The sequence below is a fragment of the Sus scrofa genome, chromosome 2, assembly GCF_000003025.6.
Source record: "Sus scrofa isolate TJ Tabasco breed Duroc chromosome 2, Sscrofa11.1, whole genome shotgun sequence".
Classification (NCBI taxonomy): domain Eukaryota; kingdom Metazoa; phylum Chordata; class Mammalia; order Artiodactyla; family Suidae; genus Sus; species Sus scrofa.
This window is the reverse complement of record NC_010444.4, coordinates 61,147,718-61,171,601: the sequence shown is the minus strand read 5'-3', so window position 1 is coordinate 61,171,601 and position 23,884 is coordinate 61,147,718. Positions and strand designations below refer to the sequence as shown.

At 44.2% G+C, this 23,884-nt stretch overlaps 1 protein-coding gene across 17 annotated transcripts in view; it reads right to left on the bottom strand.

The window, feature by feature from the left end:
• The window catches only part of EPS15L1 (epidermal growth factor receptor pathway substrate 15 like 1), a 104,077-nt gene that overhangs the window by 71,526 nt on the left and 8,667 nt on the right, over positions 1–23,884 (bottom strand). For 11 of the 17 annotated variants that reach the window (XR_002341604.1, XM_003123481.5, XM_013994629.2 and 8 more), the window contains exons 2-6: positions 6,954–6,995; positions 6,664–6,753; positions 6,137–6,184; positions 3,865–3,960; positions 2,825–2,887 (exon numbers count right to left, since the gene is read on the bottom strand). Coding sequence is in view for 16 of the 17 variants with exons in the window: in XM_003123481.5 (XP_003123529.3) it covers positions 2,825–2,887; positions 3,865–3,960; positions 6,137–6,184; positions 6,664–6,753; positions 6,954–6,995 (339 nt within the window). In the remaining variant the exon portion in view is untranslated. The remainder of the gene's footprint in view (positions 1–2,824; positions 2,888–3,864; positions 3,961–6,136; positions 6,185–6,663; positions 6,754–6,953; positions 6,996–23,884) is intronic. The other 6 variants (XM_021083587.1, XM_021083596.1, XM_021083591.1 and 3 more) reach the window with 4 other exon arrangements.

Below are 23,884 nucleotides of genomic sequence, written 5' to 3'. Positions count from 1 at the left end.
TCATTCAACTCAATATCAAAACAAAACAAACAACCTGATTAAAAAATTGGCAGAGGATCTGAACAGACAAAAGATGTTTCCAAAGAATGTTTATAGATGGCCAATAGACACATGGAAAGATGCTCAACATCATTAATCATCAGGGAAATGCAAATCAAAACCACAATGAAATATCACCTCATACCTGTCAGAATGGTACTCATCAAAAAGACAGTAAGTGTTGACAACGTTGTGGAGAAAAGGGAACACCTGTGTACTGTTGGTGAGATTATAAAGTGGTGCAATCAGAGTTCCTGTCGTGGCTCAGTGGAAACTAATCTGACTAGCCTCCATGAGGACATAGGTTCGATCCCTGGCCTTGTTCAGTGGGTTGAGGATCCAGCATTGCCGTGAGCTGTGGTGTAGGTGGCAGATGCAGCTCAGATCCCATGTTGTTGTGGCCATGGCTGTGGTGTAGGCTGGCAGCTACAGCTTCAATCTGACCCCTAGCTTGGGAACCTCCGTGTGCTGCTGGTGTGGCCCTAAAAAGACTAATTAATTAATTAATTCAAATAAAATGGTACAACCACTATGAAAAACAGCATGGAGTTCCTCAAAAAATTAAACAACCACATGGTCCAGCAATTCCACTTCTGGGTATTTTTCCAAAGAAAACAAAAACACTAATTTGAAAATATCCCTAGGTCCACTTACAGCTTAGCCAAGATATGGAAGCAACCTATCTTGCTTGACTGGATAAAGAAGATGCATGAGTTCCCGTCGTGGCGCAGTGGTTAACGAATCCGACTAGGAACCATGAGGTTGCGGGTTCTGTCCCTGCCCTTGCTCAGTGGGTTAACGGTCCGGCGTTGCCGTGAGCTGTGGTGTAGGTTGCAGACGCGGCTCGGATCCCGCGTTGCTGTGGCTCTGGCGTAGGCCAGTGGCTACAGCTCCGATTGGACCCCTAGCCTGGGAACCTCCATACGCCGAGGGAGCGGCCCAAGAAATAGCAACAACAACTAACAACAACAACAAAAAGACAAAAGACAAAAGACAAAAAAAAAAAAAGAAGATGCAGTATATACACTCAATGGAATTATCACTGAGCCATAAAAAATAAAAATAAAAAATCTTGCCATTCCTGACAACAGAGATGAATCTAGAATGCGTCATGCTAAATGAAATAAGTCAAACAGAGAAAAAGAAATATTGTATGATCTCACTTATACGTGGAATCTGAGAAGCAAAACAAAACAAAATGAAAAGACACAGAGGGAAAAAACAGGTAGTTGCCAGAGGGGAAAGAGTGGGGTGTGCAACGAATAGGTGAAGGGAATTAAAGGGTACAAACTTCCAAGTTACAAAATAAATAAGCTTTGGGAATGTAATAGGCAGCATAAGGAATATGATCGATGACACTGTAATCACTTTGTATGGGGACAGGCGGTTACTAGACTTACTGTGGTGATCATTTCATAACATATTCGAATGTCGAATCACGACGAAGTACACCCGAAACTAACGTAATATTGTACATCAACTGTATTTCAATTTTTAAAAATGGTTAAGATGTTAGACTTTAGGTTATAGATATTTAACCACAAAAAATAAAATAAAATCAGAGCACAGACACTGCACATAAGGCACCGTAAGCGCTGATTCTCCCTGACCTATCAGACTGGCTGACTCAGGGCTTCAGGAAGCCTGAGAACTTTCAGAAGAGAAAAGGACATCTGGCACTTTGGGTCTGTCACTGCTTCTCTGAATGGACCATGAAGCTCTCTGCCCAACACGCACCATTCCTGCCCTGACTCCTCTCCTCAAGGCCCTGCAGGCTCCCCAGCCACCAGCCCTTCTCTCAAGGCCTCAACACAGTCCCTGCTGGAAAGAAGCCCAAATGTTCAAGGTTCAAGGAATAAGATCCCTCTGGCACCATTTTTTCATGGCAAAGCAGTTGCCACGCAACTGGAATATGGAGAAAAGAAATCCTTCAGTGTTGCGCTCACCGCCAGCAAAGGTCTTGGCTGCTCATGAAGGCAACTTCTTGACCCCTTGCTCACCCAAGGCCTCCTTCTGCCCTGTCCCTGTACAGATCTCCCCTGTCCAAACCCTTCCAAAGAGGGAACAGACCAATCCTATAAAAAAGGACAAAAGTCCTTTGGGGAGGGGTCTATTTTAAAGCAAGAATGCTAATAATGTCAGTAATGAAGCCAAATAAAAGTGGAAATGTGACAACTGTCTTACAGCAAGTGGGGAGAAGGTCTCATTCTCTGGGAGAACATCTCCGAGTCCCCCGTGAGTTTCCTTTAGGAGTAGTTCTACATTTATTAAAAGACACCATTCGTTTCTTTTCTTTCTAGAGGCGGTAACACAGGTCTGGAGCCACAAGATCTCGTCTAAGAAAGAACATTTTAAGTGCTGAAGCAAGCTTTTCAAAAAGCAACAATAGCAACAGCAACGAAGATTTGTAACATATAAACTGGCTAGAAATAAGGAAGAAGTCTACAAAGCCATCCTGGAAGTCTTCATGCTTGCAATGAATTTCCCCTTCTATCATGATTAACCAACCCAAGCACAAATCCACAGAACATGACCTGGAAATGCAAGAGTGAAACTGTAAAATTTTAAGAATCAACATAAACATAGCTAACTGCCTTAGCAGGCAACATTCAATTATATAGGAAAAGGTGATACCGCCTTTTCCGAAGACTCTAATTTAGAAAAGTCTTTCACACAAATTCTGTGACATACTCACTCTGAAACAGAGTGGATGAGACAATCATCCTATGAACATCATAAATTGCATGTGAAAGACAGTCAAGGGGTGCTGTCCCTGGTCACTTACCCTCACAGCCCAATGGGCCTCTGCAGAAGGTGGTGTAACCATCAAAGGGCTGCTGGTGTCATGCTGAGAAGAAAGAGAAACATTTTGCTGTAGCTGGCATAGAATTTGACTACAGTAAGATATGTTTATTGTAAGGATAAACATTTCAAAGTGCTTCCCCAAAGAAGAAAGACTTCAAAAAGTTAAACACAGGAGTTCCCATTATGGCGCAGTGGAAACAGATCCAACTAGGAACCATGAGGTTTCGGGTTTGATCCCTGGCCTTGTTCAGTGGACCCAGCGTTGCTGTGAGCTGTGGAGTAGGTTGCAGATGCGGCTCGGATCCAAAATTGCTGTGGCTGTGGTGCAGGCTAGCATCTGTAGCTCCAATTTGACCCCTAGCCTGGGAACCTCCATATGCCACAGGCGTGGCCCTAAAAAGCAAAAGAAAAAAACCAACCAACCAACAAACAAAAAAGTTAAACAGAGAATTCCCATGTAACTCAGCAATTCTACTCCTCAGTATAGACCCAAAAGAACTCAAAGCAGGTGTGTAAACAACACCCTGCACATGAATTATTATTATGTGCACTGACAGACAAATGGAGAGACAAAATGGGGTTGACCACACAATGCAATCTTATTCAGCAATGAAAACGAATGAAGTGCTGACACATGCTATGATGTAGACAAATCCTGAAAATGTCATACTAAGTGAATGAAGCCAGATGTATGATTCTATTAAAATGTCCAGAACAGGTAAATGCAGAGAGAGAAAGCAGATTAGTGGCTGCCAGGGGCTAGGGAAGGTGGGGGAAGAAATAGGGAGTGATTACTTAATGGGTGCAGGGTTTCCTTTTGGGGGGGTGATGAAAATGTTCTAGAACAGACAGAGGTAAAGTTACACAATACTGTGAATGCATGAAATGTCACCCAATTGTTCATTTTAAAACAGTTAATTTTAGGTTATGTGAATAATTTATGCAATAGGAAAAGAGAGAGAGGAAACAGAGAGAGACAGATACTAGAGGAACGTGAACATGAAGGATTCTGACACTTACAAATTTGGGCGGCGGCATGTTCAAATTCAGATTGCTCAAGGTAACTTCGTGGCCGCTCTGTGCACAGGCCACTAGTCTCAGTGCAACATAGAAACCCTGAAAATCCAAAAAAGGGCCAGGTGTAAACCCCACCCAGCTGGCAGTGGCAGAGCTGTCTATAGCAGTGGACTTTGGGGAGTGAAGGATTTCATTTCACTTAAATGAGGAAGACCACATGAAAGTTACTTACAGTGTTGAACAGAACTGGTCTCACCATGGGAGTCCTGTTTAAATGAATTCGCTAAAACAGACTTAGCCCAGAAAGTACAGTGTACTTTCTGAACACTGTAAAATTTCCAATGTATCTTTCAAAAACAATGAGCTCTCAAGATATAGGAAATGCTAGACTGTATATAAGAAGCAGATTACAGTTTAAGAATCTAAAGGACGGTTCAAATATGCATTGACTTTCTAAAAATGGTTTGAAATAGACATGGTTTTTGGGGAATTGACATGATTCACTGGGATCCTCATGGTGTCGCTAAAGAGAGCATCTCCCAATTGCACCACTCTGCCCTGCTCAATGGCCTGACATGGACTTCACCCCCCACACAAGGACAAAGGCCCTGAACTAGGCCGTCAGGGGCCTTGGCTCCTCCTTGCCCTCCTCCTAACCCAGAACTGGCCATGCGATGAGCTCAGTGGACTTGTGCAGCATGACCTAGTTTTTTTTTTTTTTTTTTTTGTCTTTTTGTTATTTCTTGGGCCGCTCCCGCGGCATATGGAGGTTCCCAGGCTAAGGGTTGAATCGGAGCTGTAGCCGCTGGCCTATGCCAGAGCCACAGCAACGCAGGATCCGAGCCGCGTCTGCAACCTACACCACAGCTCACGGCAACGCCAGATCGTTAACCCACTGAGCGAGGGCAGGGACCGAACCCGCAACCTCATGGCTCCTAGTCGGATTCGTTAACCACTGCGCCACGACGGGAACTCCGACCTAGTTTTTTTTAATTGATCAACTCACCTAAGAACATGGACTCTTTTTCAAGCTATACACACAACTATGGTTTTAAAAACTTTCAAAGTGATGAGCACTAGACCAGTCTTTCTCAGGCTGATGACCACAGGATGCTCACAGAGTGTAGAGAGAAGGGGATGTAAGGTTAGAAGAACTGCATTAGGAGTTAACGGGGTTCTGGAGTTTGCATTGTGGCACAGTGGAAATGAATCCGACTAAGTAACCATGAGGTTGCAGATTCGATCCCTGGACTCGCTCAGTGGGTTAAAGATCCAGTGTCACTGTGAGCTGTGGTGTAGGTCACAGATGGGGCTCGGACCCTGTGTTGCTGCGGCTGTGGTGTAGGCCGGCAGCTGTAGCTCCAATTCAACCCCTAGCCTGGAAACCTCCATATGCCTCAGGTGCGGCCCTAAAAAGACAGAAAAAAAAAAAAAAAGAGTTAAAGGGGTTCTCTTCCACAAGGATCCTCAGAACCCTTAACACAGAGGCATGCATTGTGAATCTCCATCAAGGGAGGACTTGCTGAGGGTGCTTTCCCGTTGGGTTGGATCACAGACCATGGGAGTCTAGGAACATCTCTTGAAATGTAGTTTGGGAAAGACTGAACAAAATTAAAATATGACCATTTAAAAATCCTTGGTAAGTACTATAAACTTCCACTTACAGAACATTCTTGAAACGACAGAATTATGTCAGAGAAGGAACCAGTGGTTCACGGGGTCAAAGTGTGACTACCAATGGGCAGCACAAGGGAGACTCTCTGAGGTGCTGAGGATGTTCTGATCCTTATTGTGGTGGTGGTTACGTGAATCTATGCAAGTGATAAAATTACTTGGAACTACATACACCAGAAACAAAAACCACAAAAAAGGGCTTGTAAAGCTGTTCAGCTCTGAGCCAGGCCTCCAGTTTAGTGCTGCACTGGCTCTACGCATGGCACTATGCTGAGAGGTGGGAAAGCATACACAGGAATTCTCTGAACTATTTTTTGGAACTTCCATGAGGGTCTGATGTTATTTCAAAATGTTGTGAAAACATTTCAATCGCTTGTAAGTACACAAAATATTAAAAGATACGCTAATCATGAAAGATGGCTCAGAGAGTTCAAAAGACCTTTATTTTGAAATGAAACCTTCTCATTTTAACAGTCTAATGGCCACATTTATATCTAGTAATACTTGTCAGTGGAGACAGCAAGGAAGGAAGTGCAGAGGTGACCCAGCCTGGGGGCTCTGGCCCAGCCCCTCCACATACTCTGTGTATACGTGTATATACCTGTTTGTCCAAGAACCCTTTACCTTCTGGATCGGCCAAGTCCCATATCTGTAGAAAAATAAAAATGTTCTTGAGTATGATCACCCATCACTGCCCATTTATTCATAAAACAGGAGCCACCAATGCCGCATGCGGGCTTTATATGTAAGTCACAGCAGCCTCAGACTCAGAGCAGGTGAATGACCTACACTCCTCCCTCCCCCTGGGGAGGGACACAGCAGTCCTTGGCAAAGCTGGGAGAACATCCAGGTGCACCAACTCCAAGGTCGACATAAATCCATAGCTGTCAAGAGCCCCAGGGGTGGTCCTGAGAGGTCTCTTGTCTGCTACTCACACAAAGGGTGGTGACTGCCATCAGAGCGTTTGGATCCACCAGTTATAGCCCCAAGAGACTAACAGTGGCTGGTCCACTTTCCAAGAGGAGTACATAACCCATGAAGAGGGGTCAGCACAGGCTGGCCTTCGCCTGCTCTAGGGGAGCCCTGAGGGTGGCCACGGAAGAGACACTGCTATCATTCATCACATACCTTCCCAAGGATAATGTCTGAGAGCCCAGACTTCTTTAGAAAAAGTGCAGCTTCACTGGCCCCAACTCGCCCTGTGTATGCTGGGTCTACCTGGAATTGAGGAGCAATACTTGAGACATGGCTTCAGCAACAGGAGCAGCAGGTAAAGCAATACCCATAACATGGGTTTCTGGCTGACAATTTGGAAAGAGAAAGGGACAAAAGGCCTCCCTGGGCTGTAATTCCGAGCTGTGCTTTCTGAGTCACACCCTCTCTAAGTTCAGTCCAAAAAGACACTAGTGAAAACTTACCTGCTTGTAATAAGATTCATATAATGGATTTCCAGTAGGAATCTGTAAACAAAACCACAGATACTGGTCAAAAGTAGACACAAAAGCTATCTGAAAACAAAGTGTCATCCCCTCATCTGTTATCACTAAAATACACAATAATGAAAATAAAAATGTATGCAACTTTCAAACGTCCTCCAGACACAAACTGAACTTTATTTTCAGACAGAGATATCACACTTACGCGATTTAGAAAAAGGACATGCTAATGCTTTTAAAAACACAGTCGTTCAGGAAGAAGCAGCAGCCCAGAGTCGGTTTCCAGTCCCTGAACAATGGGATTTCAGTGTGTCCGGGCTCTCAGAGGGAAAAGACACTCTTGGCCTTTAAGATTGTTCTCTGTCTCTGGAACCAGGACAGGAGTTTCCGTACGTCACAATGAATCACCAGTCACACAAGCTTCAGACTGGTTTCCCCACCCCAAGTCTCATCCCCACCCATCTTGTCCTCCACCAGCCACCTGCAGTACTGCACAAAAAGACCCTGACCTGCCCACAAGCCAGGAGAGAGCTGGCCAGCAACTGCTCCCAATGTGACAGGCAGGAAGCTCAAAGTCCTCAGCTCTGCACCAAAGACACTCTACTTTTGCCATAAGATTCCCCAAGACCTCACAGTTCAGAGAATGTAACCACCATGTCTGAGGCCATGCCTGGATTCAGCCCAGTTGGCAATCGAACCCCCAAACTTCCCAACCTCAGTGAGATACCCCCCAGTGGGAAGAAGGGGATCTGGAGGCGTACGATGGGGGTGCGGGAGGGAATTAAGTAGTTACTGTCTGTAAGGCTGACACATGTTGGTGTTCTACTGTGTGAAGGGAAAAAAACAAGATATCGCAAACCTGCTGTTGATTTAGTCACCTAAGAAAAGTGAAGAAGACACCATTACGCTTAATCACATGGGAGAACAGGTGTGTAAAAAAAGAACTAAAGAGAAGAAGGCCCAGGAAAATGAGTACCAGTTGAGAGGTGGGATGGCAGTGTCTATTTTAAAAGTCTTTGAATACACTGCTGTGCAATTTTTCATAATGAGTAAAACTGGTGAGAGCTGGGTTCCTTTCAGCTACGATCACTGATTTGAACCAGTCCAGCACTTACATACTGATGTGCTATAAAAAGTCAATTCAGGTTAAAAACAATGCCCCGATTACGGTCAGCTCCTCTGGGGGTTGCCAACACCTGCAAACACAGAAAGAAGCGAAAGTACAAGAACAACAGCAAGACAGAATTAAAAGAGAAGGAAGAGAGAAAAGATCTGAAAGGGGAGAGGGGAAAGTCAAAACAAAAGAAAAAGGGGAAAAGAAAGAGGGAAATCCTGAAAAGAGAGAAAAAATTAAATAGAACTTGAGAAAAAAGATGACATCAAGGAGAAGGATTAAGTGTACAGCTACAGCAGCTCCTTGGCCAGTGGCTTCCTCCTGCCCTAGGCCCTTGCCCAACACTGTCCAGGAGGAGGCTGTTACCCTTAGCTTCTTATGACTTCAGACAGCAGTGTCTACCAACACACCCTGTGTGACTTCCAGAGTTTGAAACTCTGCTTGAGAAATTCCCAGGTGGCTCAGCAGGTTAAGGACCAGGCATTGTCACTGCTGCAGCTCAGGTCGCTGCTGTGGCATGGGTTTGATCCCTGGCCTGGGAACTTCCATATGTCATGGGTGCAGACAAAAAGAATTTAAAAAAAACAAAAAACAAAAAAAAACTCTGCTTGAATTCATACAACTCAATAGAAAAAAAGACAAACAATCCAATTAAAAATAGGCAAAAGATCTGAATAGACATTTTTCCAAAGGAGATATACAGGTATGTGCAAAGATGCTAATCAAGATCACAACAAGATCCTACTGTATAACACAAGGAACTGTATCTAATCTCTTGTGAAAGAACATGATGGAAGATAATATGAGAAAAAGAATGGGTGTATATATATACATATAACATACATATACACATATGCATACACATATATACATATATATACACACACACATATATGACTGGGTCACTTTGCTATACAGCGGAAATTGACAAAACACTGTAAATCAACTATACTTTAATAAAAAAAAAGATATCACCTCACACCTGTTAGAAAGGCTAGCATCAAAAAGCTAAGAAATAAGTGTTGGCAAGGATGTGAAAAAAAGGTTAACTCTCATGCACTTTTGGTGGGAATGTAAATGGGTGCAGCTGCTATGGAAAACAGTATGGAGATTCCTCAAAAAATTAAAAACAGAACTACCACTCTGCAGCACTATTCACAATAGCCAAGACATGGAAAAAACTTAAATGTCCAGTGACAGATGAATGGATTAAGAAGATGCAGTACATATACATAATGGAATACTACTCAGCCATAAAAAGGGACAAAATAATGCCATTTGCAACAACATAGACGGAACTAGAGATTCTCATACTGAGAGAAATAAGTCAAAAAGAGGAAGACAAATACTATATGAAATCATTTATACGTGGAATCTAAAATATGGCACAAATGAATCTATCCATAGAAACAAACTCATGGACATAGAGAACAGACTTGTGGTTGCCAAGCAGGAGGGGAAGGAATGGGATGGCTGGGAGTTTGGGGTTAGTAGATGCAAGTTATTGCATTTCGGGTGAATAAGAGCGAGGTCCTGCTATACAGCACAGGGAACTATATCCAATCACTTGTGATGGAACATTACGGGAGATAATATGAAAAAAGAATGTATATATAATGTACATCTGGGTCACTTTGCTGTACAGCAGACACTGACAGAACATTGTAGATCAACTATAATAAAAACTTTTTTTAATAAAAATAGAACTACAATATGATCTAGCAATTTCACTTCTGGGTATTTATCCAAAGGAAAGGAAAACACTAACAAAAAAAACCCACATGCACCTCCATGTTCACAGCAGCATTTATTTACAACAGCCAAGACATGGAAGCAACCTAATATTTATTCATCAGTGGAAGACTGGATACAGAAAATGTGGTGTTCACATACACACAAACACACATATAGAGAAGAATATTATTTAGTCATTAAAAAGAAGGAAATCCTGCCATTTGTGACAACATGGATGAACCCTGAGGGCATTCTAAGTGAAATAAGTCAAACAGAGAAAGACGAATACAATGTGACCTCAATTACAAGTGGAATCTAAAAACAAAAACCAACAAAACAAGAAACCAAATTCACAGATACAGAGTATAGATTGGTGGTTGCCAGAGGTGGGAGTAGCGGGTAGACAAAATGGGCAAAGGTGGTCAAAAGGTAAAACCTTTTTCTTTTTTGTCTTTTTAGGGCTATACCTGTGGCATATGAAAGTTCCGGGGCTGGAGGTCAAATCAGAGCTGCAGCCACAGCAACACGGGATCAAGCCACATCCGTGACCTACACCACAGATCACGGCAATGCCAGATCCTTAACCCACTGAGTGAGGCTAGGGATCGAACCTGCATCCTCATAGACACAAGTGTCGGGTTCTTAACCCACTGAGCCATAACAGGAATTCCAAAAGGTAAAAACTTTCAGTTACAAAATAAGTCACAGGATAAAATGTACAGCATGATTAACAGAGTTAATAACACTGTATTGTATATCTGAAAATTGCTAAGAGTAGATCTTAAGAAAATGTTATAGTATGTATCGGTGATAGATATTAAGAACGGTGATCATTTCACAATATGTATATATAAATATCAAATCATTATGTTGTACACCTGAAATTAATAATAATGTTATATGTCAATTATAATCTCAATTTAAAATAATTTTTTTTATTTTATTTATTTTTTTATTTTTTTGGTCTTTTTGCTATTTCTTGGGCCACTCCCGCGGCCTATGGAGGTTCCCAGGCTAGGGGTCCAATCGGAGCTGTAGCTACCGGCCTACGCCAGAGCCAAGGCAACGCGGGATCCGAGCTGTGTCTGCGACCTACACCACAGCTCACAGCAACACCGGATCGTTAACCCACTGAGCAAGGGCAGGGATTGAACCCGCAACCTCATGGTTCCTAGTCGGATTCGTTAACCACTGCGCCACGACGGGAACTCCTAAAATAATTAATAAAACAAAAAAAATTCTGCATGCTTTCAAAACACATCTCCCCAGAGAGGAGTAAGGCCAACAGAGGAAGCAAAGTCAGGCAGGCTGTTTGTCATCTGTCAATAAAGGAGACAGAGCCAGATCTAGACAGTATATCACATGTCTCTGGCTCACAGAAATGGAAATGCACAGACCCCAAGGACCCCTCACCTTGACAACAAAGGTCCCCTTCCTGCCAGCAATCAGAGAGGCACAGGTCTGAAATGCATTTCCAGTGGAATTTTTTTTAAGATCTCATGATAGGCAAGAGGGAAGTTTCCAAGCTACTATAATTCCAATTAAAAAAAAAAAAAAGTTAGGAGTTGCCGTCATGGCGCAGTGGTTAACGAATCCGAATAGGAACCATGAGGTTGCGGGTTCAATCCCTGCCCTTGCTCAGAGGGTTACCGATCCGGCGTTGCTGTGAGCTGTGGTGTAGGTTGCAGACGCGGCTCGGATCCTGCGTTGCTGTGGCTCTGGCGTAGGCTGGCAGCTACAGCTCCGATTAGACCCCTAGCCTGGGAATGTCCATATGCCACGGGAGCGGCCCAAAGAAATAGCAAAAAGACAAAAAAAAAAAAAAAAAAAAAAAAAAAGTTAGGGTATTTAGAGCATAGAGGTTGACAACTATCTCACACTTCACAAATGGTTCTGAGTTTAGCTCTACAATCAGGAGAAGCAAGACACCTAATAGTATAGAAGAGGCTCTGAAGCCCCAGACTCAAAGCTTGGATCATCAATGCTAAGGTCTCATCCCATAGACATTCTCTGGCCAGGTGTCAATCACTAATGGAAAAGTACAGCATGCCTCAACCATTTCTCTCTAAGTACAGGAATCAATCTGAGTAACCTGGGACAAGGACAGCAGTTTGAGGTTCCGATTTAATCACACACACTTAAGGTACTCCAAAAGCAGAAGAGGAGAAAAAGGGAAACCACCACCAGATCTAATTGGCACTTCCTCTTACCACACTACTTCCTCCAGGGAACAGTGGAGTCACACCTGCAAGCTGCCCAATCTGCCATTGCAACAGAGCTGAAGACAATGCTGCTAGTGCCTCAAGCCCCCAAACGACACGCAAAGACCTCAGAAAGAAATAGCTCTCTGGTGCAGATAGCCACTCTGCTGGGACAGAGCCTTCTGAGTGCTAAGAGTGGGCACCAGAGCTGCCCACCTATGTCTAATCCTGACAAGTCCAGGCAAAGCTAGAAAGGGAACAGGCCAAGGGACAAGGCTTTTGGGCCAAGAGGCTGGAGACAGTTTTAAGAACGGAAGTCAGATGGAGCCTGCCCAGGAGGGCATTCTCCTCCACTAGCCCACTGAGCTAAGATACCACCTTTGAATCTGAATTATTGATGTGGTTCAATATAACTTTAAACCTGACCTTTCAGTTGGTCATTGCATCTTAAAATCCTAAGAGAGATGGCATAACAAGTACCCATGGCCTCTTTCCTCTATTCTTTAGCCGGGAGACAATTCACAAATGGGGTGACCAGGAGGGGAACACAGCAGGGAACAAGCTCTCATCCTTCTGTTGGGAAGCCTTTAAAACTCCACAGTTCATGGGAGTGCACACGATTTTAAAACTGGAGAAAACCAGCTTGAGATGAGGAGCACAGCAGTACCACTTTGGAAGGGGAGCCCTCTGAAGACCAGGGTTCCAGCCACTCCTAATCCTCCCAGGATTGAGTCCAACCACCTCTGATTCCTGATTTTACCTGTGGGCAGAGCTTTTATGCACAACAAAGCAATGTTTACTGGCCTTAATGGTTTCAAAATGACATTTGTAAACCAAACTCATTTTATGTTTCAAAACTTTTAGAAATGTATCTATGATTCCTTATTCTGATAAACAATGGATCACATTTACCGAGTGTTCACTGTTTTCTACCCTGTACCTCATTTAATTGTCTCACAATGCCATGGGGCAGGTACTACTGTTTGCCTCAATTTATGGGTGAGGAGACTGAGGTTATCTTGCCCAGAGTCACAGAGCCAATGAGCAATGGACTCAGAGGAGAACCAGGCCATGTGGGTTTTTGAACCTGCTTTGAACCTTGCAAAAACAGCCCAGGCATGACAGAGTCAGGCTTGGGGCCACTGCACAGCCTCCTGTGCACGCTCCCCTGAGAAAATGCAAACATGTGATTACATCTTGGTGCATTTTATTCAACAGATGAGGTCAAAGCGCAAGATTTAACTTAAGCATATGAACTGACCTGAAAGCCAGTGCAGCCTGTCATTTCACCAGGAAAACAGAGACCCCCTTAATGGCTGGTTTTTCAAAGCTGTTGCCAAGTTTTGCAGGAAGTTAGTCATGTAACAACAAAAGACACTGCCGTCTGAGTTCCTACTTGGAAAACCAGATACGGATGCAAGGGCAGGGCTAGAGAAGTGCTCACTTGATAGTCCTTATATTTCATCTTCCACTTTAGAATTTGTTCCCCTCAATGGCTTGCACAACCATTACTTTGGCAGTGTTCACAGCCCTCGAGGCAGGCCAGACTCGCTCAGCAGCACTCCAAGGGCATCAGCAAACACTGAGGCATCCTGAAGCTCCCTGAAACTGACAGGCAGTCTAAGCCAAAGCTAAGGTAAGCACTGCCAAGAGAACTGAGACATGAGAAAGGGCTTTCATAAAGTCTGAGGGAAAAGACATCCCAATTAAAAATTGAGCAAAGGATAAGAAAAGGTAATTCTGAAAGAAGAGATAGATATAGCAAAGTTAGGGGAAATGGTCAAGTTAGTACTGCTAAACAGAATGAAATGCCAGTCCTTGCTAATGGGTTGGCAAAGTCAAAGAGAGGTGCCATGCAGGGCTGGCAAAGGTGGAAACATATCTTGGGCCCGGCCGGTGGGAAATTAAACCGATTGTCCTCCTGGAAGCCAATGCAACAACATGTGATAAATGGGTATGCCCTGATATGCAGGTTTAATGCAATTCCCACTGAACTCCAGCAAGATTCTTTGTTGATACAGATAAGATTACTCTAAAATTTTATGTAGGAAAGGCAAAAGGACTAAAATAGCTAAAACAATTTTGAAAAAGAATAATGTGGGAGGAATCAGTCTACCTGATTCCAAGGCTTGCTATAAAACTACAGTGATCTAGACTGTGTGGCACTACAGGACAGACACACAGAACCACAGAACAGAACAACAAGCCCAGAAACAGACCCACATGGACATGCCCAATGGACTTGTGACAAAGATACAAAAGCCATTCAGGAGGAAAGAGGCCTTTCTGACAAATGATGCTGGAACAAGTGGCCATCCAGAGAGAATGAGCCTGGACATGACTCTCACACCTTCTACAAAACTAACTCCAAGTGGAGCATGGACTTAAATGAAGACTAAAAATTTTAGGAAAGAACATACGAGAAAATACTCAGGATTGGGGGCTGGGAAAAGACTTCAGACTTGCCACCAAAAGCCTAATTCATAAAAAGAAAAAAAAATCGATACATTGGACCTCGTCAAAATGAAAAATGTTTTACCTATGAAAGACCCTGATAAAAGGATGCAAAGACGTATTGCAACGCAACAAAGGGTGGGGGAAAAAATGTATACATGTAAGAATAACTCGATCCCCATGTTGTACAGCGGCGGAGGGGGGGGGAGGAGGATGCAAAGACAAGCTACAGACTGGGAAGAAATACAGGCGATCTTGAACAACATGGGGGTTAGGAGTGCCTATGCTCTGCCCAGTCAAAAATCTGAATGTAATTAACTTACACTCAGATTACAGTCAGCCTTACATACAGTCCCTCTGTGCAGTTCCACATCCATGGAGTCAACCAGCCTCAGATCAAGTAGTTCTGTAGTACACACTGACTGAAAAAAAGCCACACATAAGTGGACCTGCACAGTTCAAACCTGTGTTGTTCAAGGGTCAACTGTGTTTGCAAATCATATACCCAACAAAGGACTAGTATCTGGAATATGTAAAGAACTCTTAAAACTCAACAGCAAAAAAAGCGAATAATGCAATGAGAACATGAGCAAAAGGCATGAAAGGACATTTTGCCAAAGAGAACATACAGATGGAAAATAAGCACATGAAAATATGTGTAGCATATCATTACCTAGGAAATGTAAATGAAAAACCATAGTGACAGGATTATCACAATACTGCATGTAAATCAATTATACATCAATAAAACTTTTAAAAATGAAAAAAAAAAACATAGTGACAGGGAACTATATTCAGTGTGTCGTAATAACCTATAACAGAAAAGAATCTGATAATTTATATATATTTTGCTGTTCACCCAAAACTAATAAAACATTGTATTTCTTTTTTTCTTTCATTTCTTCTTTTTAGGGCTGAGGCATATGGAAATTTCCAGGCTAGATTCCAAAGGTTATCTACAGCTCTCAAATGGGAGCTGCAGCTGAGGGCCAATACCACAGCCACAGCAACATCAGATCCTTAATCCACTAATCGAGGCCAGGGATCAAACCCACAACCTCATGGTTCTTAGGTGGATTCGTTTCTGCTGCACCATGATGGGAACTCCCCATACATTTGAATTTTTAAAAGATTATCTTGAGGAAATTCCCATAGTGGCTCAGCACGATGTATCCACTGAGTATCCACTGAGGATTCAGGTTCAATCCCTGGCCTCATTCAGAGGGTTAAGAATCTGGCATTGGCACAAGCTGTGGTATAGGTCACAGACAGGGCTCGGATCTGGCATTGCTGTGGCTATGGCATAGGCCAGCAACTACAGCTCCAATTCCACCCCTAGCCTGGGAATTTCCATATGCCGCAAGTGCAGCCCTAAAAAAAAAAGACCAAAAAAAAAAAAAAAAATCTTGAAAAACCACAGTGAAAGGCCACCACATGACCCATCAGAATGGCTGAAAAAACAAAGAGCAACACTAGTGAGCACACAGAGAAACTGGATCACTGGTACTTTGCTAGCGGGAATGTAAAAAGGTAAAACTCTGGAAAACAGCTTAGCAGTTCCTTTAAAAAACAAAAACACTAAGCATGCAACCATCACAGAACCCAGCAACTGTCCTGGACATTCATTCATCCAGAGAAAGGAAGACGTAAGTTCACAGAACATCCTGTACTCAAATGTTCAGTGCAGCTTTATTCATAATTGCCCAAAACTGAAATAAGCCAGATCTCCTTCTGTAGACAACTGTTTCAATGAACCATGGTCCCACAACACCATGGAATACTACTTGGTAATGAAAAGGAATCAATTGCAGATACACACAACAACCTGGGGGACTCTCCAGAGGATTACAGTGACTAAAAAGATTACCTACTCTATGATTCCACTGTATATTATTAAAATGTCAAAATTATAGAAATGAACAGATCAGTGGCTGCCAGCAGTTATGGAAGGAATGGGGTGGAAGGGAAGTGGGTGTAGATGCAAAAGGGCAACCACCAAGATTCCTGTGGGGATGGAACTGTTCTGCTTCTGACCAGAGCAATGTCAATGTTTTGGTTAGAATGGTGTCCTACAGATTTGCAAAATGTTACCATTGGAGGAAACTGGATAAAGAACACACAGGATCTCTGTATTTTTTTTTTCTTTTGTTACAACTGCTTATGAACCTACAATTATCTCCAAATGAATAGATGTATATATGAATATATACATTTTTTAAATTTTTTTTATTTTTAGGGCCGCACCTACAGCATATGGAAGTTCCCAGGCTAGGAGTCAAATCAGAGCTGCAGCTGCTGGCCTACACCACAGCCATAGCAACGTGGGATCCAAGTTTCATCTTCGACCTACCCCACAGCTCACGGCAACGCAGGATCCTTAACCCACTGAGTGAGGCCAGGGATCAACCCCGCATCCTCATGGATACTAGCTGGGTTTGGATACTACTGAGCCATAACAGGAAGTAGTGAAAATATTTTTTAAAAAGAGACTTAGGAGATCTCACAGCCAAACAATTTCCTTGATATTTTTAGATAAGGAAATTTGAGTATGGACTGAGTATCAGCTAATACTAAGGAATTATTCATTGTTTAAGTTGTGGTATGGCATTGTGGTTATGCAAAAAAAAGTTTCAACTATCAGAAGTACATACTGAAATATAATTTCTAAGATGAAAAAAAACATAAATAAAGACATTTGTAAAACATTGGCACCTGCTGTAAACGGGGGGAGAGTACATGGGAATTGATTAAACACTTTCCTCTACTTTTAGTGTGCTTAAAACTTTTACATAATTAAAGACCAACGTTTGATGTGTTTCTGCTCTGGCAAGGCACAAGATTCTTCAGGTTTAAGTGTGATAAAGGAAGAGTAGCTTTATCACTGGCAGGTTCGCGTTCAAGTCAAACAATAAAGATCAGCATTTTTTTAACACACATAGGGCCTCCCACTGCTCTAAGGTCTTTCCTGGGAATCAGGAATGATCAGATATGCAGGAAGACGGAAGGGCAAGGACTGCAGGTGACAGTCAAGGACAGAAAATAGTTAAGAACTGGATAAGTCAATAATGAATTCCTGTGTCTCCATGGGATAGAATACCACAAAGCAATATTAAAACAAAAACAAAAAACAAACAAACAAACAAAAAGCAGGCAGAACGTTTATGAGTGGATATAATGGCCAGATATTTGCTCAAGTGAAAAGGGAGGGCCCAACCAGCATGCAGTTATGACCTGGCTGGAAGGCAAAAAAGCCATCACATCCACATGGATCTACACATAGTGGGACGGCCATCACACACGTACAGTGCTTTATCCCTGCTTTCTGAGTTCTCCAGTGTTCTACATTAGAACACACTTCTTTTCTCAATAGGGCAGAGAAGCGAAAGGGAGATGCCAAAGGAGAGAAGGATCTGAAGGAAGAGATAGGATTCTCCCTGGGGACCCAAATGACCACTGTGACAAAGCACCAGCTGAAGACATGTGCCCGCCACTTGGCACAGATGTGGTGCCTCTATCCAACCCATGCAGAACTCCGGGCCTACGGTGGGGACATGACATGGGGGAGTTAGGTCTGCAGGCCCCCCTACATGGAGAACCAACGAGCAAGAGAACCACACCTGGAAGTTTAGACACACAGTGAAGCACCAAGGTGAACAAGCCAGGCAGGGAAAGTTCAGGGTGAGAAGCCATTTGGAGGAACACAGAATCAAGGAGCAAAAGCTTCCATGCTCTCAGAAGACCAGTGCTCTCTGACCCATTGCCCAGAAACAGAAGTAAGGAAGAAACAAGGGTCACTGGAGGCAGCCTTCTGCTCCAACACACTGCCCTCTGCAGGATGCAGGACCTACGCTGGGCCTCAAGGGTCAGGAAAAACCTACCACCTCCACCCATACCTCTCAGCCATGCCATCCCATCACCAAGGGAGGCAGGAGCACAGAGGTCAATAACTCCACCAGACAGATGTAGACTCAAGTCCTACCCTATCACTGGAATGGTGTGCAACCCTGGGGAGGCTGAGCAGCTGCTCTGTGCCTTGGTTTCCTCATTTGGAAAAGGGAAAATGGGTGCCCCCACCACTGGAGATTGACAAAGGGTGAGCACTGGTGCAATGCTGGCTCTGTCAAGTCCTATTCTCTCACTCATCATTCTCCTTCCACCAATTCCTATCCCCAGAAATGCCAACCCCACCCTGGCTGCACTTCAAGCTACCAAGCTCCTCCTACCCTTCTCTGGAAGAGTGATACACCCTTGCATTTGCCAGCTCTCTGCTCTTGGACGTGGGAGTTCACTCATTCACTTTTTAAACATTTACGTGTTGAGTTCGCACTATGAGGAGACAGAGGACACAGAAGCATACAGGACAGTGCCCTGAGGCTTGAGAAGGGGGAGAGGCAGGGAAAGCAAGTCAGGACTACAGTGCAGGTGCCTCGGGATATGACAGTGGGAGCACAGCCAGGGCCTCCAGAGCAAGGGATCGGCAAGGCGGGCTCTGGAGCAGGAGACAGCAGGAGCATGGGGTTGTTCAGCACCATTTCAGTCAGGTGGGAAGGATGGGCACAGTGAGATGACAGGTCTGTGCACCCCTTGCTGAGAGGCCAGAATGCAACCTGAGTAAGACACGTTCATGAGAAATAAACTGAATATGCACTCGGCTCCTCAGAGAGGGTAACAGGATGGAGGGAAGGAAGTGATCAGGGAGAGACTGCCACTGTCCTCCAGGAAAATAAGGCCTAAGAAAGGCAGCCATTCATGGCATGGGAGGGAGAAGGGCCATTCACCTCTAAACACGTTTCTCTGGGATGTCCCTATAGGCCATTGAGGTGGAAATCTCACTGTCATTTGAGCAGTATCTACAGAGTGTCTGCCTGGTCCCAGGCGCTATCCTCAGTGGGGGGTGTGGCAATGAATAAAGGGATTCCATCCTAGCTTCTCAGAGCTCCTGGTCCGGAGGAGAATGTCGTTAGTTGTGATAACGTGCACAGCACACTACCAAGTGCTATGAGGAAAAGACAGGATAGAGGGCAAAATGACACGTCTGAGAGGGAATGGAGACAGTGGCCACCCTGGCTGAGACTGCCCCAGGGGACTCACAGGGGCCAAGTCTTAGCAGTAAGTAACCCCACCAGAACTGGGCATCCACAGCCCACTTTGCATAGTGCTCCCAACCTTCCCCAGGCATACCCTCAACCTTCCCACAATTCCTTTTCTACATCGGCCACCCCAGGGTTCCAACATCCCTACCATTCTCTGACCTCTGGCCCAGGGTCCCCCCCAGAGCAGGGCAGGTTGGCAGTTCTCTGTGCCTCCTCCCCCTCCCCTTTATAGTGGCATCATCAGCCTCCCAGCCCCACTGTCCTATAAAGCCTCAGGGCCCTCTAGGCACCAGGCACTAAGCCAGGCTCCCACATGCCATAGCGAGCAAAAAGACAGTGCCCACCACCATGGGGCAGAGCATCACAGTCTGGTCAAGGAAGAAACACACAAAGGCAAAAGAACAAACCCACCGACAGGAGAGGCACAGAAATGGAGCTTTGTGCTGTCAGAGAGGGAGGGAGGGAGCAGGCGGGCAGAGCAGCAAGGGAGGCCTTCTGACCCCCTCCTCGCTCTGCACACACCTCTGCCCAGGCCCCAGGCCCAGCCTCTCAGCTGGCAACCCACGCTTACTTGCCTCCCTCTCCATCCCACCTAGCACATGGTCACGTCCCCTGCTCGAAAAGACCCTCGGTGGCTACAGAAAGGGTTTGAAGTTCCACTCAGCCATGTTCTCTGTGTGCCTACAGGCATCTCCTGGCCCTGCCAGGTCAACTTCCCCTCAAATTCCCCACACGCGCTCGCTCACAGATATACACACACAGCCATCAAGCTCCAACTTCCTTCTGGGTCTGGGAGGTTGCTCTACTAACCACACAGAGCACCTTTCACTCTAGTCATGGGGCATAAATTATTCCCCATGGAGGGGGATGGGGGTGGGGGGGTGGAGGGTAGATCCTGCCTGCTAAAAGCTAATTACCTTCCAGCACCAGCGCCAACCCCCCTGCTGTAAGAAGCCTCCCAAATTTCCAACTGAAATGAATCCCTCTGTCCCACATTCCCATAGCCCTGAATTTACAAAAGGGACACTTCTTAAAGTCTTCTTGGGGGGGGGGGCGGGGTCATCACACAGAAGTTCTGAGCCTGGGATCAAACATGCACCACAGTAGTGACATGCCAAATCCTTAACCACTAGGCCACTAAAGAACTCAAAGTCCAATTTATGTTAAGCTTACTGTAACGACTGGGGCCCCTCCCTTCACTTCATTTCTTGAGAGGTGGCGGTTTCACATTTATTCCATCTTGTGCAATGCTGGTTCCAAATCCTTGGTAAAAGTTTGTTCATGGAGTGGGTGGGATTTTGATGGAGCCTCAGGAGGGAGGGACTGAGATGGGTGGAGAGCAGTCAGCATTTCGGCAGACACAGCTCCACCACTCAGTGGCATAGTGAAGACAAGCCACGTGGCCTCTCGGGGCCTCAGCTGACCCATCTATAAAATGGAGATAATACAGTGCCTGCCCTGAGAGCTCCTGTAAGTATCAAATGAGAATATGCAGGTAAAGCATACTCTACAAAGGGAAGCCATTATTGTATCTATTATTAAGGCCGTTGCTATTGTTACTGAAACAGGGACAGGCTTTATCTACAAAGAACCATGAGGAGAAGGGAGAGAAGTCAGGCAAAGCTGTGTGTTGCAGGCATCAAATCATCATCCTTACAGCTGGCCATGCCAAATAATCTTATTACCAAACAATAAAATATTTCACCCAACACTGAACACAATGTAGTACGTATTGCACGTCTTCTCTCTCAACTCGTTGGCTAAGCTGCTCCCAACACCAGGACAGACAGTTCTCTTAGTCTCAGTGATTGTTTAAAACATAAAATTTCACAAACAGTTGTTATAAGTACATACCTATAAAAACCCATTTACAGGGTTGTGAACTAAATAATATTTTCTAACATTAAAAACCAACATTCAGGGAGTTCCTGTTGTGGCTCGGTGGTTAACGGATCTGACTAGAAACCATGAGGTTGCGGGTTCAATCCCTGGCCTTGCTCAGTGGGTCAAGGATCTGGTGTTGCCATGAGCTGTGGTGTAGGTCACAGACACAGCTCGGATCTGGTGTTGCTGTGGCTGAGGTGTAGGCTGATGGCTACAGCTCTGATTCGACCCCTAGCCTAGGAACCTCCATATGTCGCGGGTGCGGCCCTAAAAAGACAAAAAATAAACAAAAAAAAACCCCAACATTCTAAGGCTTTGCTACACAAAATATAGTTCTGAAGACCACCAAATCAGCATCACCTAGATGCTTGTCAGAAACACACAATCCCAGGGAGTTCCCATCATGGCTCAGAGGAAACGAATGTGACTAGTAACCATGAGGATGTAGGTTCGATCCCTAGCCTCGCTCAGTGGGTTAAGGATCTGGCATTGCCACCGTGAGTTGTGGTGTAAGTCACAGATGACGCTCGGATCTGGCATTGTTGTGGCTGTGGCCACAGCTCCCATTCGACTCCTAGCCTGGGAACTTCCATCCATGGGTACGGCCCTAAAAAGAGACAAAAAAAAAGAAATGCACAATCCCAGAAAAGAGTGCATTTGGCCAATACCATTTATGCGGCCTTTCTGTGGGAGGGATAATATTTCAGGATTTTTTCTTCTTTCAATACTCAGCACTTCCTATTCTGTGCCTTTAAGGCTCCTGGATGCTATTCAGTCTTTCCACAGCAGGTGCAACACTATTTTTCAAGATATTTTAAGGAGACAATAACATTATTTAGGCCATAGAAGCCATATATATATATATATGGATGGATGGATGTATTTGCTTTTTAGGGCCACCCTCCGTAGCACATGGAAGTTCCCAGGCTAGGAGTCAAATCGGAGCTACAGCTGCCAGCCACAGCCACATGGGATACAAGTCGCATCTACAACCTATACCACAGCTCACAGAAACGTCAGATTGAGCAAGGCCAGGGATCAAACACACATCCTCATGGATACTAGTCAGATTCGTTCCCACTAAGCTATGACAGGAACTCCCTCAAAATATATTTTTTATGCAAATCAGAGACTAGGATACAATATTCAAATCCAAACAAATATTAGTTCATAATTAACTTTCTTCCTTTATAACCAAAAAATGATGCAAGCCACCAAGAAGTGGGATTAGGTAACAGCTACAACATGAAAAACTGACGTCTAAGACTAGACACTGCTTATTAAGATTACAAGTTCATGCCCTTACTCTTTATGTGCAAGCACTTTAACTTCTGAAGTAGTGTAATGGTTTGGTATCACCTCATTAGTACAGTATTAGGAGAGGTTCTTAGTCCTTTGAGCAGCAGTATGACTTGTGAACTTATAAGAATTATATTCTTGATCCTCACCCAGACCTACTGAATCAAATACTAGATTTGCAGACCAGCAATCTGGTTTAACAAGCCCTCAAGGTGATCCCGATGCATGCTAAAGTTTGGGAACTACTGGAATAGTGGTTCTGGTATAATAAGTTTATACTAAGTTTTCCATCACCAGCTTGAATGTGGTTCCACCTGAAAATTTATGAAGATTGGAAATGGGACACTAAAATAATGAAACCCAACCTTTACGCCTGGAGATAAGTGTACCTATGACCAAGGCCATGTATTATAAAGAAACTGTGATTTACAGCTGATGTAGTTAAAAGTTATTGCGTGTTTATGTGACTGTCTACTATGTATGTTTGAAGGATTATTTATAAACTTTGTATAATCTTAAACTTTTTTCAAAACTACATTTTTTATAACTGTGCAAAGTATAAATAAAACTTGTTTCCCTGATGGATGATCAAAAAAAAAAGAATATCTTCTAGGAGTTCCTTTCTAGCAAAGTGGGTTAAGGATCCAACACTATCAATGTAGCAGCTCTGATCACTGCTGTGGTGCTGGTTTGATCCCTGGCCCAGGAACTGCCACATACTGCAAGTGTGGGGGGAAAAAAAAATTCTGGTGGCAAAAGGCAACAAAAAATAAAAAATGCCAACACTAAGAACTTGGTCTGAAAGAAAACACTGATTCCATGGCACAGTGTATGAGCACCACGGTGACCTATAGGCTCGCCTGACCCACTCGGCTCATCCCCTCAGGAGCCTTCTTCTCCATGGAGGTAGTGTTCAAAATGGACAGAGCAATGTGCTGTGGGCACAGAAGATGTTCTAATCATTATCAAAGAGAACAAGCAAAGAGAAACATCTGCAACACCCCCACACACACACCACACCACACCACACACACACACACACACACACACACACACACACACACGTCTATCGCGCTGTTTGCAGGGTGTGGGGGGATTTAGAGGGCTAGTCCATCCCAAAACTTCAGAGTTTCA